The sequence below is a fragment of the Pristis pectinata genome, chromosome 5, assembly GCF_009764475.1.
Source record: "Pristis pectinata isolate sPriPec2 chromosome 5, sPriPec2.1.pri, whole genome shotgun sequence".
Lineage (NCBI taxonomy): Eukaryota > Metazoa > Chordata > Chondrichthyes > Rhinopristiformes > Pristidae > Pristis > Pristis pectinata.
The window spans coordinates 98,952,514-98,968,743 of NC_067409.1; the positions used below are offsets into that span (position 1 = coordinate 98,952,514).

Below are 16,230 nucleotides of genomic sequence, written 5' to 3' on the forward strand. Positions count from 1 at the left end.
GCACTAATATCTTGCTTTGCAGTTTTTTTTCTTCATTGTCTTGTAAAATTTAAGTATAATTTATGTTTCTTGTGTTGTCTGAATCTACATGCCTGTGATGCTGCTGTAAGTAAGCTTTTTAGTGTATCTGTACCTCACTGTACTTGTGCATATGACAATAAGCTCGACTTGACTTAAATAAATTTCAATTTTCTGCATTAAAAATACTATTATCCAGACACATCAATTCTCTTACCCCACTCTGTCATCCCATGATCTGATGTGTAGATAAAGGCAGTTTTCTTATCATTTTCATAGAAATCTTCAATGACAGATACAACTTCCTGGATACCCTTATCTACCGTTCGGATATTTTCCTTGTATTCACTGCATAATTGAATGATCAGATTCAGCAGTTAGGAACAACAATTTGTATTGATACAACAGTCTTAAAGTAGATAAACATCCCAGAATCCTTCGTATGTGTCTTATCAATAGAATCTACCACAGAGTCACATGAGGTAACATTAGGGCAGATGAGCAAAAGAATGGTCAAAGTTCCTCTTATTTAAGGGCTACATCACCACTGGAGAATCGAAAAGAGATTCACTTGGCTAATTCCTGGGATGAGAGTTGTCCTATCCACCAAAAACATTTGGATCTCTATCCTTTGTTCAGAAGAGCAAGGGGTGATCTTATTGAAACATATGAAATTCTAATGAGGCATGACAAGGTAGTTGTCAAGATGTGTCCACTTGTGGAGAGTCTTCAACGAGGGGACGTGGTTACAAGAAAAGGAGGCAGTTAGTTAAAACTGAGGTGCGTTGGAATTTCTTTTCGCAGAGGGTCGCTTATCTCTGGAGTTCTATACCCTAGAGGATTGTGGAGTCTAGAACACTGGGGTATTCAAAGAGGAAGTAGATAAGTTTTTGAACAGATCAGGGAATTGAGGGTCATGTAGAACTGGCACAAAACAGGAGCTGAGGTTTGGGTCAATTCACCACAATCATACTGAGCGGTGAGCCAGGCTTGAGGGGCCAGGTGGCCTACTCATGCTCCTATTTTCTAATGTCCATGGGTTCTTAAAGGAAGAGAGAGGGTGGACAAGATAGAGTGGTTTTGGAATGGAATTCCAAAGCTAGGATTCTTGGCAGCAAAGGCACAGTCACCAGTGGTGGAATGAATAAAATTGGAGTGACCAAGAGGCCAAAACTGAGAAGCATTGAGGTCTTGGAGGGATGCGGAATTGAAGGAGATTACAAAGATAGGGAAATGTGGCAATGTTGGTCAGAAAGCAGAGGGGTATTGGCTGAGCTGGACAGTGAAAATCAGGGTACTGGCAGCAGAGATTTGAAGTGAAGTTTATGGAAGGAAGAATGGGGACACCAACCAGCAGTACATTGGAAATGTCAAGTCTCTGCAAATGAGCTGAGGCCGGGAGGAGCTGAATGAAATGGGGAGGTGAGAGCAGCACTAGCACAAATACATGATCCACCTCAAATCAAATGTGACAAGGGTTGAAGACAGTCAGGTTCAGTTTCAGACAGATGGTGGCTACACTGCACTGGTAGTTAAGGAAGAGAATTTGTAACAGGAACTGAATGGCAAAGGAAATTTATTCATGACTTCTAAAAAATAAAAAGTAAACCTGTTAACCGAATGTGTTTTTTGTCAATGTATTCAAATTAATAAAAATCCAGAAAGTACTATAGAAAAATTATATATTGGCATTATATATAAAAATTCTCAACAGCAATCTGATATTCTGTAAATCATGGCACAGCAGTTTTTTTGCACAACTTCAAAGGCTTGAGGTACAGGAACTAGATGATGCGTGTAGTTTGAAATGGGATTTTCAATCCTACTAATGCAAGCTTTGATTCAGTTGGAATGAAACGTCTGCAAGATTTTGGATAGTGTTGTATGAGTTTGCAGCCTTAAATAATAAAATAATAGAGCAGACTTTCAAACAGATTGGAAGTATACACAGTTGAGTGTAATAGTGGCCAAAAAGAACTAATGACCACGTGATCCGACTGTGGGTTTAATGAATATAATAATGAGGGGAAAAAAATTACCTTCCAGTGAAATCACATCTACTAAAACTTTTCCCGTAAACAAGATTTCAGAGATAAAGTGAAAGCTATAAATCACAAACACTTTATGGGCTGGCATGCGGTGTCCTAATTTACTAAACTGTATGCACTGCAAAATAAAATCGGTGGAGTTCTTTAATCGCTATCTTAAGCAATGGAGAAATTCTGCTGTCTCGGGTATTGAGCTGTCAAAGCATTCAAATTACAGGACTAGGATACTAAGCAAAGAGCTCCCTATGTCACTGAAAGCTTTTCTTCACAAAATCCATTCCCACCAACACTGACCTGGGAGTCTTGCTTTTTCAGTTGTATAAAGTGCCTGGTATAATGAACATTGGGAGTAGTTTGTAATTCGTAAGTGCCTGCATTTAAGGATGTCCCATGCATGCTTCACCATCTAGTCCTTTCAAAAGAATGCCTGTTCCCTTGTTTTTGGGAGCATGCCCTCATGCAGGTTTCACTGCATTTAAAGTTGAAAATCTCGACAAATCCACCTGACCAATATCATACAGTAGTATTGGTTTTCAATACTGACTCCAGCATCAACGAGTTCTTTCTTAAGATCATAGTAAGACCATTGGATTTACTTAAACACATGTCCACTGCATGTTTAATTAACCTGGTCAGAATTACTCACACAAACAAAGCAAGAAGCCTGCTCATACAAAAACCTATTGGAAATGTAGTCATAGACAGGATTTACTAAATGCAATAGAAAAATCTGCCACATTAATAGACTGTAAATGTAAAAGGAGAAGTTTATATTATCTTAGGGCTAAGGGAGGTCATCAAAATAGGATAATCAGCATAAATCCTGCAGGAAATTCTGGAGAGCTTTGTTACCCAGAGTTACATTCACTTTGAATGAGGAGTAGTTGAAGTGTGTACCATTGATGCATTTAAGGAGAAGCTAGGTAAACACCTGGGGGACAAAGGAACAGAAGTTTATGCTGAAAGATAGGATGAAGGGTGGGAGGTTGAACAGCATGGAACAGTTCTATACTGAGTGGCCTGTTCTATACTACACATTTCTTGTGATTCTAGAGTAATGAAAGAGATACCATTAAGTAAACATGTCAAGTGATCTATGCAAATATCAGAAGTCTCCATGAATCCTCAGCTGAAAAAAAGACATATTTATATCACACCTTTCAAAACATTCCAAAGCTCTTCACAACCAGAAAAGTACTTATGAAATATAGTGACTGTTGTAAGAAACACAGGAAGAAACTTGTGCACAATAAGCATGTGGTAATGACCAGATAATCATCATTCATTAAAATGATACAACATTTCTCGTGAATGTGACGCTACATTTACAAGTTGCACTGAGCACCCAACAACCTGTGATCTGAAGTGAGGGATAAGAATTGCCCATGACACTGACATGAACTCCAGTACTCTTCTATAAAATAGTGTCATGAGGTTTTGTTTTTAACCAAGACTGGGTCTTGATATAGGACAGCACCTCCGACTACAGTTCCCTTTCAGTTCTGCACCAAAAAGTCTACTTGGCTTTTTGTGCTCAAATCTCAAGAGTTGAGAATGCTTCTGACTGAACTGTAGCTGATGCCATCTCAGCATTAAGTTAGAATTGAGGACAGATGTTGAGAAATCATGGTACATTTCAGTTCAGTAATTTTATCTGGGAAGTAGTGTGAATAAAACATTTCTTTCTGATCAACATCCAGAGACCCCACTAGAACAAAAGTGTACGGAAAATTAGATAAGAAAAGGGTGACATTTGCCACCCAAGTTACTTGTAAAGTTCATTTTCTCCAAGGGATATAATGTAACAAGATAAGTCAGCAGGAGAGATAACAAATCAGTACGTGGATATCTTAACAATAATTTTATTTACAAAGCATTGCTACATTCAAAAACTTCAGTTGCAAGAAATCTTAAATAAAAAATGCTGTAACTACTCAGCAGTTCAGGCAGCATCTGTTGACAGAGACACAAAATTAAAGTTTCAGGTTACTGACCTTTCATCAGAAGTAGTTTACCATTTCACCTCAACCCACTAATACTACTTGAAATTTGTATCTCAAAAAATTTCCTTGAATATTTTCCTCCACTGACCTAAATGACAATATTCTTGGTGAATGTGTTGCCAATTTCTGAGCTGCACTGCACCTTCACCAACCTCAGACTTTGCATACATAGCCTGACACATAAGGAGTTTCATTACCACAAACACCGGAAAGAACTTGGATTATTCCTGTTTGGATTCCATTCCCTCAATGGGAAGGCAGCAACTGTAGAATGAAATGTGCTCAGAAAAATAAATGCTTTGCCAAAACCATCTCTTCAATGAACGCCAATTTTCACCGGAGTAGTAATTACTTACAAATTCAAAAGTTGTATTTCATTTCAAATTAGGAAGCAGCAAAGAAAAGAATGAAAATCCTGCCTAATGATGAAATTCCCACAAATATGATGCTCAGAAATGATAACAATGATAGCACAGAAGACAGTACTGAAGTAATCTGCAAGTAGCTGGAGCTGAGGAAAGATTAGCTAAACTGCGGTTGTTTTCTTTGGAACCCAGAAACATCAAGGAGCAATTTAATTGAGAGTTATACAGTTAGAAAAAGTCTAGAAGGAATGACCTACTTTCTTTAGCAGAGAAATCAATATTTATAGACAACACAGACTTAATTTAATTAGTGGATGAATTAGAGAGGAATTGAGGCAAAAAAAAGGAATCATAAAGGAATAATGTGGAACTCGGCAACTGAACTCTCACTACGTTTAAATAAAAGCAATAAGAGCCATATGCAACAAGACTATGGACCGAGAGATGGGAATTGGGGTTAACGTTATTTGGTATGAACAGACGCTGTGCGTAAACTTCCGTGATTCTACAAACATCAGGTTTGAACATTAGTTGAAATGATGGACTGGCATGAAGGCTGCTTTCTCACAACAGCCTCTTCATAACTGATCCTCTCTCGGAAGCACTGGGAATGCACCTACTTTTTCCATCATTTAACATCTAATGGTAAGCTGGAAATACATTTTTTCCACAAAGCAGGATAAAGGAAAAAGCATCCCATGATGCTCATTATATGTAAGTGCTTAAACATTTTGCATTGCAATTTATACCCATAAAGAACAGCCAAAATCATCATGGAAATACAATATGAAACATTAAGCATCCTGCATTATATCCTGGATTGGCTGCTCAGGAAGGTTAGATTGCATGGAATGCAGGGAGAACTGGCTAACTGGATACACAATTTGTAGAAAGCAGAGGGTGATGGTGGAAGGTTATTTCTCAACTGGAGGCCCAAGACTAGTGGTGTGCCTCAGGGGTTGGTGCTAGGCCCATTGTTATCACCTATATCAAGGATTTGGATAAGAACGTACAAGGCATAGATAGTACGTTTGCAGATGACATTAAAATAGGTGGTATAGTGGACAATGAAGAAGGTTATCAAAAATTACAGGGGGATCTTAATCAGCTGAGTAAGTGGACCAAGGAATGGCAAATGGAGTACAATTCAGATAAGTGCAAGGTGTTGCATTTTGGAAAGTCAAATCCAGGTAGGATTTTCAGTGAACAGCAGGGCCCTGGGGAGTGTTGCGGACAGAGGGACCTTGGAGTACAAGTACGTGGTTCCCTGAAAATGGAGTCACAGGTAGACAAGGTAGCGAAGGAGGCTTTTGGCATACTGGCCTTCACAAGTCAGGGCATTGAGTAGAAAAGTTGGGAGGTCATGGTGCAGTTGTACAGGATGCTGGTGAGGCCGCACTTGGAGTACTGTGTTCAGTTTTGGTCACCCTGCTATAGGAAAGACGTTATTAAACTGGTAAGAGTGCAGAAAGATTTAAAAGGATGTTGCCAGGACTTGAGGCACTGAGTTATAGGGAGAGGTTGGACAGTCTAGGACTTTATTCCTTGGAGCGTCAGAGACTGAGAGGTGACCTTATAGAGGTGTATAAAATCATGAGGGGCATAGATAGGGTAAATGCACTCAATCTTTTTCCCAGGGTTGGGAAATCAAGAACTGGAGGGCATAAGTTTAAGGTGAGAGGGGAAAGATTTAATAGGAACTTGAGGAACAACTTTTTGTTTTACACAAAGGGTGGTATATATGTGGAATGAGCTGCCAGAGGAATTGGTTGAGGCAGGTACAATAACAACATTTAAAAGGCAGATACATGGATTGGAAAGGTTTAGAAGGTTATGGGCCAAACGCTGGTAAGTGGGATGAGCTTGGATGGGCATCTTGGTCAGCATGGACCAGTTGGGCCAAAGGGCCCGTTTCCATGTTGTATAACTCTTATGAACTCTTTGATCATTCTATAAAATAATATTAGGGTTAAACAATAATTAGACTTGTAAAATTTTACTTTGCAACTTTGAAGGCACAAACCGGTAGCTTACATAAACAGCTTCTGCATCAGATACTACCTGATAGCATGTTTGCAGAACACTTTACACAAAATTTTGTTTTCATCAGTTCTTCAGAATTGTGCTCCACCCCAAACTGGCAACACCACAAAAATACTGATTAAAAAGAATTTCAACTTTGTTGCACAATTTCATAGCCAATAATTTAAAGTCACCATCAACAGAACAGGTTTGGGGCATCTTCTGAAGCCAATGTAAAAAGATAACTGTAACCTGATTTCCCATATTGCAATTGGTACTTGGCACTCCAGAAACTATTTTTGTATTTGGTTGCAATATATAGTCTATCACCTAAATAGGTAGACAGAGTCTAGTGTTTATCACCTACTGAAAGGTGCTGATTAAAGCTAATAGACTGTAACAAAATCCAAGATCTATCCACTCACTGATGATAACACAGACTCTTCAACTTTACGTCACTAGACATTCAAGACCAATAGATATAAGATGGGTCACGCAAAACTCTCAGCAATATTCATGATTATTGCTCTGCATTTTCTTGTATGTAGATTGTATCCTGCTTGTGATGAAACCTAGAATTCCATCAGCCTCAGAATATTTTTTTTGAGGAGACAAAATAAATGGGATAAATACCATGGATCTGTTATACACTTTCATAAAGCACATGATAAGGTACTTGCTTTATAACTGATCTCCTCTGAGAAGCATCTGGGAACGTGCCCATATTTTCCCTTAGTAATCTAAAGGCAAGCTGGAAATGCATTTGCACATAAAGGAGGATACAGCAGAAACAGTGCATAATACTTATTATAAGGAAGTACTTAAGCATTTTGCATTGCAATTTATGCCCACGACGTACAGCCAAAATCAGAGAGAAGATTTAAGCAGTAAGGAATCAGGAGAACAGTTTCAGGAAGTATGGGTAGAAGGCAATGAAAAGACACAAACATTAAGAGAAGATTCTCAGAGTGGTTGGAATAGGGCCATGCATTCTACAGGGTTCTGTTTGGGCATGACATCTGTTTCCTTGTGCGTGTCAATGATTTGCATATAAAGCCAGAGGCTTTGTGTACTAAAATAAGAGCCAGAATAACTGAGCCTTTGTATCAAACTAGTAAAGGCGAGTGTACACAGAGGTATCACAACAGCCCATTCAGACCCCAGAGCCTGCTCTGCCATTCATTGGGATCTCAGCTGAAACATGATCTAGCTCTATTTATCTGCCTTTGCCTTGTATACCTTCGCACTTTGGTTAATTAAAATGGATCAATTACAAATTTATAATTAACACTAGCCCAGCACTATCTGCAGTTACAGGCTGACATTCCAAACAATCCACTGGACTTTGCATATAGAATGGCTTCCCAACTTGACTCCAGAAGGAGCAAATTCTGATTTTTGATCTATGCTGCTTTGTGCTAGACTTTCTAACCAGTGGAAATTTCTTCCTATTTCTGTGACGGAATAGTCATAAAAAAGACAACATTCTGTTTCACCAAGGGCAAAGCAGTACATGTTGGTTGAAAAAGTCATAATGATGCTTAGTACAGAGGAAAGTTAAACCACTGTGAGTTCAAGTTCTACCTCATGAATAAGATTATAAAAATAAATCAATTGAACATCTTGCTTTTAGAACATGAGGTATACATCATGGTGTACTAATATGAAATCGGAGCTCCAGGTTATAGGGAGAGTGTTGGAACATGAGTGCAGCATAGATTCACCACAACACTGCCAGGTATGTAGAAATACCAATATGAAAAGGGAGCCAGTAGAGAAGAAAATGGAACAAATTAATAATGCTGAGTAAAACAATAAAGGGATGAAGCAGAGTTGGAAGAAAACAGTATTACCGGTTATAGAGGGAGGTAGAACGAAGAGACATGGAAGCAAGATTAACTATGACAGATTTAGGACAGAAAGGAGAAACTTTTTTTTCTGCACAGGCAGCCACAATACTATGAAATACATTAGCAGAGCTGCTCACTGAAGGAGAAACTATGATTGGCAAATAGACTGGACAGGTTGTTGAAGGAACAGAGAGTGATATGGGAAATGGGCAGATACATTAGATTAAAACAACTGTTCATATTCTACCCCAAGTTCAAAAGTTGGTTTTATTTCATATGAGAAAGAGGCAAGAGTAGCAAGTTGGATTTTGTGAAAGTCCTGTCCAACAGTGAGATTTCCACAAACATTATGATGCCAGAAATTCAAACAATGATGGCAATAAGGAGGACATGAAGACTAAAACGTATTATGGACTGCTTTGTGTAATAATTTCTATATAATCTATGACTTATTTTGCATTCATGAGCCAATTATTAACAACCTCCATCAATAAATCAATATTTTTGTCTATCCATTCCTCACAAATTATAATTCCATCCGTTTGCACTTGCATGCAAAATATCCTAACGTGCACACAAAGAAAAACACTCTGATGCTGTAGGAACTCAGCAGGCCAGGCAGCATCCGTGGAGAAAAGCAGGCGGTCAACATTTCAGGTCAGGACCCTTCTTCTGGACTGAAGATAGGAAAAGGGGAAGCCCCATATATATAGGAGGGAAAAGCAGAGCAGTGATGGGTGGACAAAAGAGGGGAGGCGGGGTGGGCACAAGGTGGTGATAGGTAGATGCAGGTAAGTGATAGTGATAGGCAGGTGGGGGGGAGGAGGCGAGAGCAGATCCACCGGGAGGAATGGGTCAAAGGTAAGGAGAGAAAGGAGAAAAAAGGGGGGTAGAAAACAAGAAAGGTACACTAGGAAAGGGAAGAAGAGAAGCATGGTGGGGAGGGTGTGGGGAAGGGGGGTAGGGATTACTTAAAGTGGAAGAATTCAATGTTCATGCCTCTCTAACATGCAGACAAAATGCATTAACACTGACTTTGTGTCATAGCATTTGCCATAATCCTACTGATTCTCTTCAATAAAGACCTTTCAAAAACGATCTATTCCTACTTCCTGACAGTATATCCTCTCCTGGTATCATCTGTAAACTCTGATATAGTTCTCAAATCTAGGTCATTTTTATGCGTCACTCTCACTCCAATTCCCAAACTCATAACACATTTCCTTTTGATACCAAAATATTTTGTACAATGATGACTTTTGAAAATATATATAGCAAAACACCTATATCCAACTCTGAACATCAAATCATTGACCATAATAAGTTAACTGGATTGCCCATCACAGTAAAAAATGACTATTCCTTATGGCAGCTAACTACTCCATGCAACAGTTTCCAACAATTTTAATATTGCTGATTTTCAACGAATTGGTACCCTCCCTGTTTTGTACTTGCCTCAATTTTTGAAGGATAATAAAACATTTTCTGCCTTCCAAGCAAGGAACAATACATGAACCTTTCAAAATTTGGGAGCAGAAAAAACAAAGGCCAGAATGGAAGAAAACAATTTAATTTAAAAGAGTAAGAGAGAATTACCTTGACTTTGGCCTGTGAGCATGTCCATTTGTGTCCAGGCCAAGTAAATGCAAGAAATAAACAACCTGATCTGCCTTCATTTTGTTTGAAAGTGTCTCATTACTTTTGGCATATTGAAAAAAGTTCTGTTGGAAAAAAATAGAACAAAGCATTGTGGCATTGGGTGATAAATGTTAGTTTGCACAATTCAGCATAGTAATGTTTATTCTATTGTGGTCCCACAACATGCCTCAGTCCCAACTTCAGAGGAATGCCTAATACCAAAGCCAATTTATCTCATTTTTACATCTTGTGGGAGTAAAATCACTGTAAAAATAGGGACCATTCCATGCTGTAGCTTCATGCAACCTAAAAGTTAGATGGAGAAGAGATCAGAAGAAGTGACTTATTAAGAGGATAATAAATATTTCCTGGAAAAAAGTCAGGAGCTCCACACTTATTGTTGATGTGTGTCTGGCCAAAAGAAGAACATTGCAAATACCTTTACTTCATTAAATACCCAAGTGTCCAGTCTTGATGCATCTTCAGCAGCAAAATCCTCCTTTTCAGGTGGGTACATGTGTGTATAAACATGGTCACCACTGGCACCTGTATTACAAGAAAATGACAACTTAGCCAAATAGATTAATAGTGAAATATAGATAACATAACCTGGACTTTGGACACACTGATTATATCATGAATCACAACTTTTAAGAGAGTCAAAGACTTGTATTTCAAAATTTCTGGTAAATTTTTTCATTGAAGTTCTAATTGAAAATGAATCTTGTTGCAAAACAGTGGTGGCTGTCAACAGGTCGTTGGCTCAGTCATCAGTAACAGAGGGCCCAGTAAAATCATTTTCACCCATTTCCACTGTTAGAAATTCTCAGGTTTTAAGGGGTGGGGGGAGGAGGAGGTGAGACGACACACTCTGAAATTGATCACTGGCTTCTATCTCAAATTCTAGTCCAGAAATACATATGCATCAGATCTGTGATACTGCATGAACACTGCATGGTGCAGGCAACATGTTGACACAATGATGCACTCACCCTCTGAGCCTGATTTTCAACTGACAAAGAAACAAAGAGGGAACTCGAATCTCTTATTACTGAGTGAGCAATATTTATACCATATTGCCAGAAATGTCAGGCTTTCTGCATGAGTTAGTCATCCAAGGAAACGGTGGATATTTACTACAATGGCACAGAGTCTGAAAGACATCAATTACGTGGAGAGGCTGGAAAAAAAGAAGTAAATTGAGCTGTTCAAAATTTTGGAAGAGTTTTGACTGAATAACAAAGAATAATTGTTTCCAGTGGCAGAAATGTTGGTACTCAGTGGGCATGTAAGAAAGGGAACTGGCAAAACAACTGAAAGTGACATGAGAAAAGTAAAATTCACACAGCACATTTTTGTGATGCAAAAGACACTACTGAAGAGGACAGTGCAATTTGTTTCAATAATAACTTTAAAAAAGGACTTGTACCAATAGAGGAAGATGTACTGGGTTGTGGGCAAAGAGCAGAGTAATGGAACTGATCAGCTAGCACTTTCAAATATCTGGCATGGACAATCTGGCCCAAGTGGATTCCTCCTGTGCTGTAACATTCTATTTCACAATGTGTGGAGCAAGGTTGCTAAAGTGATACCATACTGATAACTAGGTGTCTCAACAGGGACATAAACTGAAGCACACATATGCCCAACAGCCTCTTGTCCTTGTCCCACCATTCAATATGATCATGGCAGAGGCTATGCCTTATCTATTTTCCAGCCCAATCCCCATAGCTCCTCAATTGCCAATTCCTGTCCAGCCCCATATCCTGAGATGACACCCCCATGTCCTAGAACTCCGGTGAAAGGAAACAGTTTGTGAGCACCTACCCTGTCAATCCCTCTCAGAACATTGGAAAGGCAGAAGCCGTGACCTTCAGTACTTTCTGCACACTCCTTTTCCTAGCTACTAACTCCATACTTCTCTCAATAACTATCTGAAAAACAGATTGCTCTCAATCTTTGTGTGTACCCAATCCCAAGATCAGCTCCCAACCACCATCTGCTCCATTGTTTAGACTGTCTATTTCCACCCCCTTAACGTCACTTATCTTTACCTTAGCTTATCTGTGGTGAAACCTTTATCTACTCCTTCATTACCTCCTGCCTTCCCTTCCATCTCCCATCCTCTGCAAAGAAAAACTCTGCCGCCGTGTCACACTGCACACCAAGTTCTATTCGCCCATCACACTGTGCCAATTCCCAAGCAACATCTCGATTTTAAAATTTTCATTATGGTTTTCGCATCTCTCCAGACTCATCCATCCTTTTCTCTGAAAGCCCTTTCTGCTCTACAAGCATTCTGGAACTCCTCCAATTCTGAACTCATGGATGTTGTTGAATTTGATCACTTCACATTTGGCAGCTGTACCTCCAGCAGCTAGGGCCTTAAACTTTGGAATAAAAACTGAAAAACTGGAAACACTCAGCAGGTCAGGCTGAGAAATGGATCTGAAATGTTAACTTTGTTCCCATTTCCACAGATGCTGCCTGACCTGTTGAGTGTTTCCATCATTTTCTGTTTATATTTCAGATTTTCAATATCCAGGTTTTCCTTTAAACTTTGGAATTGCCTCCCTGAACCTCCCACCTCTCCTCCCTCCTTGTAATTTACCTGTTTGATCCAATATTTTGAAGAAAGGAAATAAATAAGTTTTTACAGTTTGCCTTGAGATTGTAACAATTCACATTCACCTACCTTTTGCAAACATTGGTAAAATGTCCGGGCTTCCCCAGCACCAGGTGTGTCTGCTCTCATTAAAAACAGAATCAAATTCAACTGGGTTCTCTTTCCAACCTGCAAGAATTAAACAAGTGTATGAAAAAGCCACATTTGATTAGCTGCTAAATACGGCACGGTAACTTCTATAACTCCAGCTGGTGCTGGATATCAGAAGTTAGAACAGTAAATGTTGATCCAAGACTCTGCCTTTTTCTTCACAGATGTTGTCTGACATACTGAGAATTTCCAACTTGTGCTGATTTTACTTCTGAAATTCATGATTTAGATATTAATTCCTTCTGAATTGCAGCCATAATAAAAAGCTAGCAACCTTACACAATATTTACTTTTGTTTATGTTCAGCTATTTGTAGCACAATGTTTTACTTTAATAAATTTATTAATAACAGTTTTTATAATAGTTAAATGAAAAAGACATCAAATTACAACTAATTAAATAAAGTAGGGATGCAGGATCAGATGATGTGTTGTAGCTGCATGATGTGGGAGCTGGTGGATCCCTTTGTGGTTCCTGGTGACCACATGTACAGCAAGTGTTGGTTGCACATGGAACTCAAAGCTGATGACCTGGAATCTGAGCTTCAAACACCGTGATGCATCAGGGAGGGGGAGAGTTACCCGGATGCTGTGTTTCAGGAGGCAGTCACACCCATCAGATTAACTACTTCAAATTCGGTCTGTGGTCAGTGACAAGAGGGTGTCACTGTGAGTGAGGCAGGTAAGGAGATCCAAGAGGTAGTGCTGAAGGAGCCTCAGCCCTTGAGCTTGTCCAACAAGTCTGAGATTCTTGCTCCCTGTGCAAATGAGAGTGGGGGGCTGTAGGAAGGATGAGCAACCGAACCGTGGCACCATAGTTCAGGGAGACATTCAAGAGGGGGCAGGGAAGAGAAACAAAGTTGTGACTGGAGATAGTATAGTCAGGGGAATAAACACAATTCTCTGTCACAAGAATTGAGAGACCTGAAGACTGTGTTGCCAGCCGGGTGCCCGGGTTTGGGACATCTCCATCTGACCTGCAGAGGAATTTGGAATGGGAGGGGAAAGATCCAGTTGTTATTGTTCATGTGGGTACCAATGACATAGACAGAACAAGGAAAGAGGTTCTGCTGAGGGAATTTGAGCAGCTAGGGACTAAATTAAAAAGCAGAACCGAAAAAGTAATAATCTCTGCACTGCAACCTGAGCAACATGCAAATTGGCACAAGATAAATAAGATCAGAGTTAAATGTGTGGCTCAAAGATTGGTGTGGGAGAAGTGGGTTTGAATTCGTGAGACACTGGCACCAGCATTGGGGAAGGAGGGAGCTGTTCCGATGGGATGGGCTCCACCTGAACCACACTGGGACCAGGGTCCTGGCGAATCACATAACTAGGGCTGTAGGTAGGGCTTTAAACTAAATAGTAGGGGGGTGGGATCAACAGATTGGTAAAGTATGGATAAAGTAAAAGGGAAGGAGAGTGCAGGAGAGGTTACTGAAGTCTCTAGAATAAGACAGAACATTTAGAAAGGGATAAGAATTTAACTTCAGGCAACATGGAGACACATTTGAGAAGAAGGGTGGTGAATACAAGACTGAAGGTGGAGGGCAGGCACGGTAGTGTAGCAGTTAGCGTCATGCTTTACAGTGTCAGCGACCCGGGTTCAATTCCGGCCACTGTCTGTAAGGAGTTTATATGTTCTCCCCTTGTCTACATGGGTTTCCTCCAAGTGCTCCGGTTTCCTCCCACATTCCAAAGACGTACGGGTTAGGAAGTTGTGAGCATGCTACGTTGGTGCCAGAAGCGTGGTGACACTTGCGGGCTACCCCCAGAACACTCTATGCAAAAGATGCATTTCACTGTGTGTTTCGATGTACATGTGACTAATAAAGACATCTGATCTGATATTTGAATGCACGTAGTATACGAGTTAAGGTAGATGAACTCATAGCGCAGTTAGAAATTGGCAGATATAACATTGTGGGCATCACAGAGTCGTGGTTGAAAGATCACAGCTGGGAGCTAAACATCCAAGGGTACACATCCTATCGAAAAGACAGGCAGGTGGACAGAGGGGATGGGGTGACTCTGTTGGTAAAAAAATAAAATCAAATCCTTAGCTAGAAGTGATATAGGATCAGATGTAGGATCCTTGTGGGTAGAGTTAAGAAACTGCAAGGATAAAAAGACCCTGATGGGAATTATATACAGGCCTGCAAATAGTAGCCAGGATGTGGGGTACAAATTACAACAGGAGATAGAAAAGGCATGTAAAAAGGGCAATGTTACAGTGGTCATGGGGGATTTCAATATGCAGGTAGATTGGGAAAATCAGGTTGGTACTGGATTCCAAGAGAAGGAATTTGTAGAATGCCAACGAGATGATGTTTTAGAGCAGCTTGTGGTCGAGCACACTAGGGAAAAGGCAATTCTGGATTCGGTGTTGTGCAATGAACCAGATTTGATTAGGGAGCTTAAGGTAAAGGAACCCTGAGGAGACAGTGATCATAATATGATAGAATTCACCCTGCAGTTTGAGAGGAAGAACTAAAACCAGATGTATCGATATTACAGTTGAGTAAAGGTGACTACAGAGGCATGAGAGAAGAGCTGGCCAAAGTTGATTGGAATGAGACCCTAGCAGGGATGCCAGGAGTTTCTGGGAATACACAGGATCAGTTCATTCCAAAGAAGAAGAAGCATTCTAAAGGAAGCTTTTAAGAACCAACAGAAGGCAACTAAGAAAGCAATAAGGGGAGAAAAGAAGAAATATGAAGGTAAGCTAGCCAATAATACAAAAGAGGATACCAAAAGTTTTTTCAGATATATAAAGAGTAAAAGAGAGGCAAGAGTGGACATCAGACTGCTGGAAAATGACGCTGGAGAGATAGTAATGGGGAACAAAGAAATGGAGGACAAACCGAATAAATATTTTGCATCAGTCTTCAGTGTGGAAGACACCAGCAACATGCCAGAAATTCGAAAGAGTCGGGGGACAGAAGTGAGTGTAGTCGCTATTACTAAGGAGAAGGTGCTTGGGAAACTGAAAGGGCTGAAGGCAGATAAGTCACCTGGACCAGATGAACTACAACCCAGGGTTCTGAAAGAGGTAGCTGAAGAAATTGTAGAGGCATTAGTAGTGATCTTTCAAGCATCACTAGATTCAGGAATGGTTCCGGAGGACTGGAAAATCGCAAATGTCACTCTTTAAGAAGGGAGGGATGCAAAAGACAGAAAATTATAGGCCAGTTAGTCTGACTTCAGTGGTTGATAAGATGTTAGAGTCCATTATTAAAGATGAGGTTTCCAGGTACTTGGAAGTTCATGATAAAATAGGCTGAAGTCAGCATAATTTCCTTAGGGAGAGATCTTGCCTGACAAATCGGTTGGATTTCTTTGAGGAAGTAACAGGCAGGATAGACAAAGGATAGTCAGTGGATGTTGCTTACTTGAATTTTCAGAAGGCCTTTGACAAGGTGGTGCACATGAGGCTGCTAAACAAGATAGGAGCCCATGGTATTACAGGAAAGGTACTAGCATGGACAGAAGATTGGATGACTGGCAGAAG

At 40.0% G+C, this 16,230-nt stretch overlaps 1 protein-coding gene across 4 annotated transcripts in view; it reads right to left on the bottom strand.

The window, feature by feature from the left end:
- The window catches only part of pign (phosphatidylinositol glycan anchor biosynthesis, class N), a 107,894-nt gene that overhangs the window by 74,657 nt on the left and 17,007 nt on the right, over positions 1 to 16,230 (bottom strand). For all 4 annotated transcript variants that reach the window (XM_052016783.1, XM_052016786.1, XM_052016785.1 and 1 more), the window contains exons 4-7: positions 12,640 to 12,738; positions 10,384 to 10,490; positions 9,903 to 10,027; positions 236 to 366 (exon numbers count right to left, since the gene is read on the bottom strand). In XM_052016783.1, the coding sequence (XP_051872743.1) occupies positions 236 to 366; positions 9,903 to 10,027; positions 10,384 to 10,490; positions 12,640 to 12,738 (462 nt within the window). The remainder of the gene's footprint in view (positions 1 to 235; positions 367 to 9,902; positions 10,028 to 10,383; positions 10,491 to 12,639; positions 12,739 to 16,230) is intronic.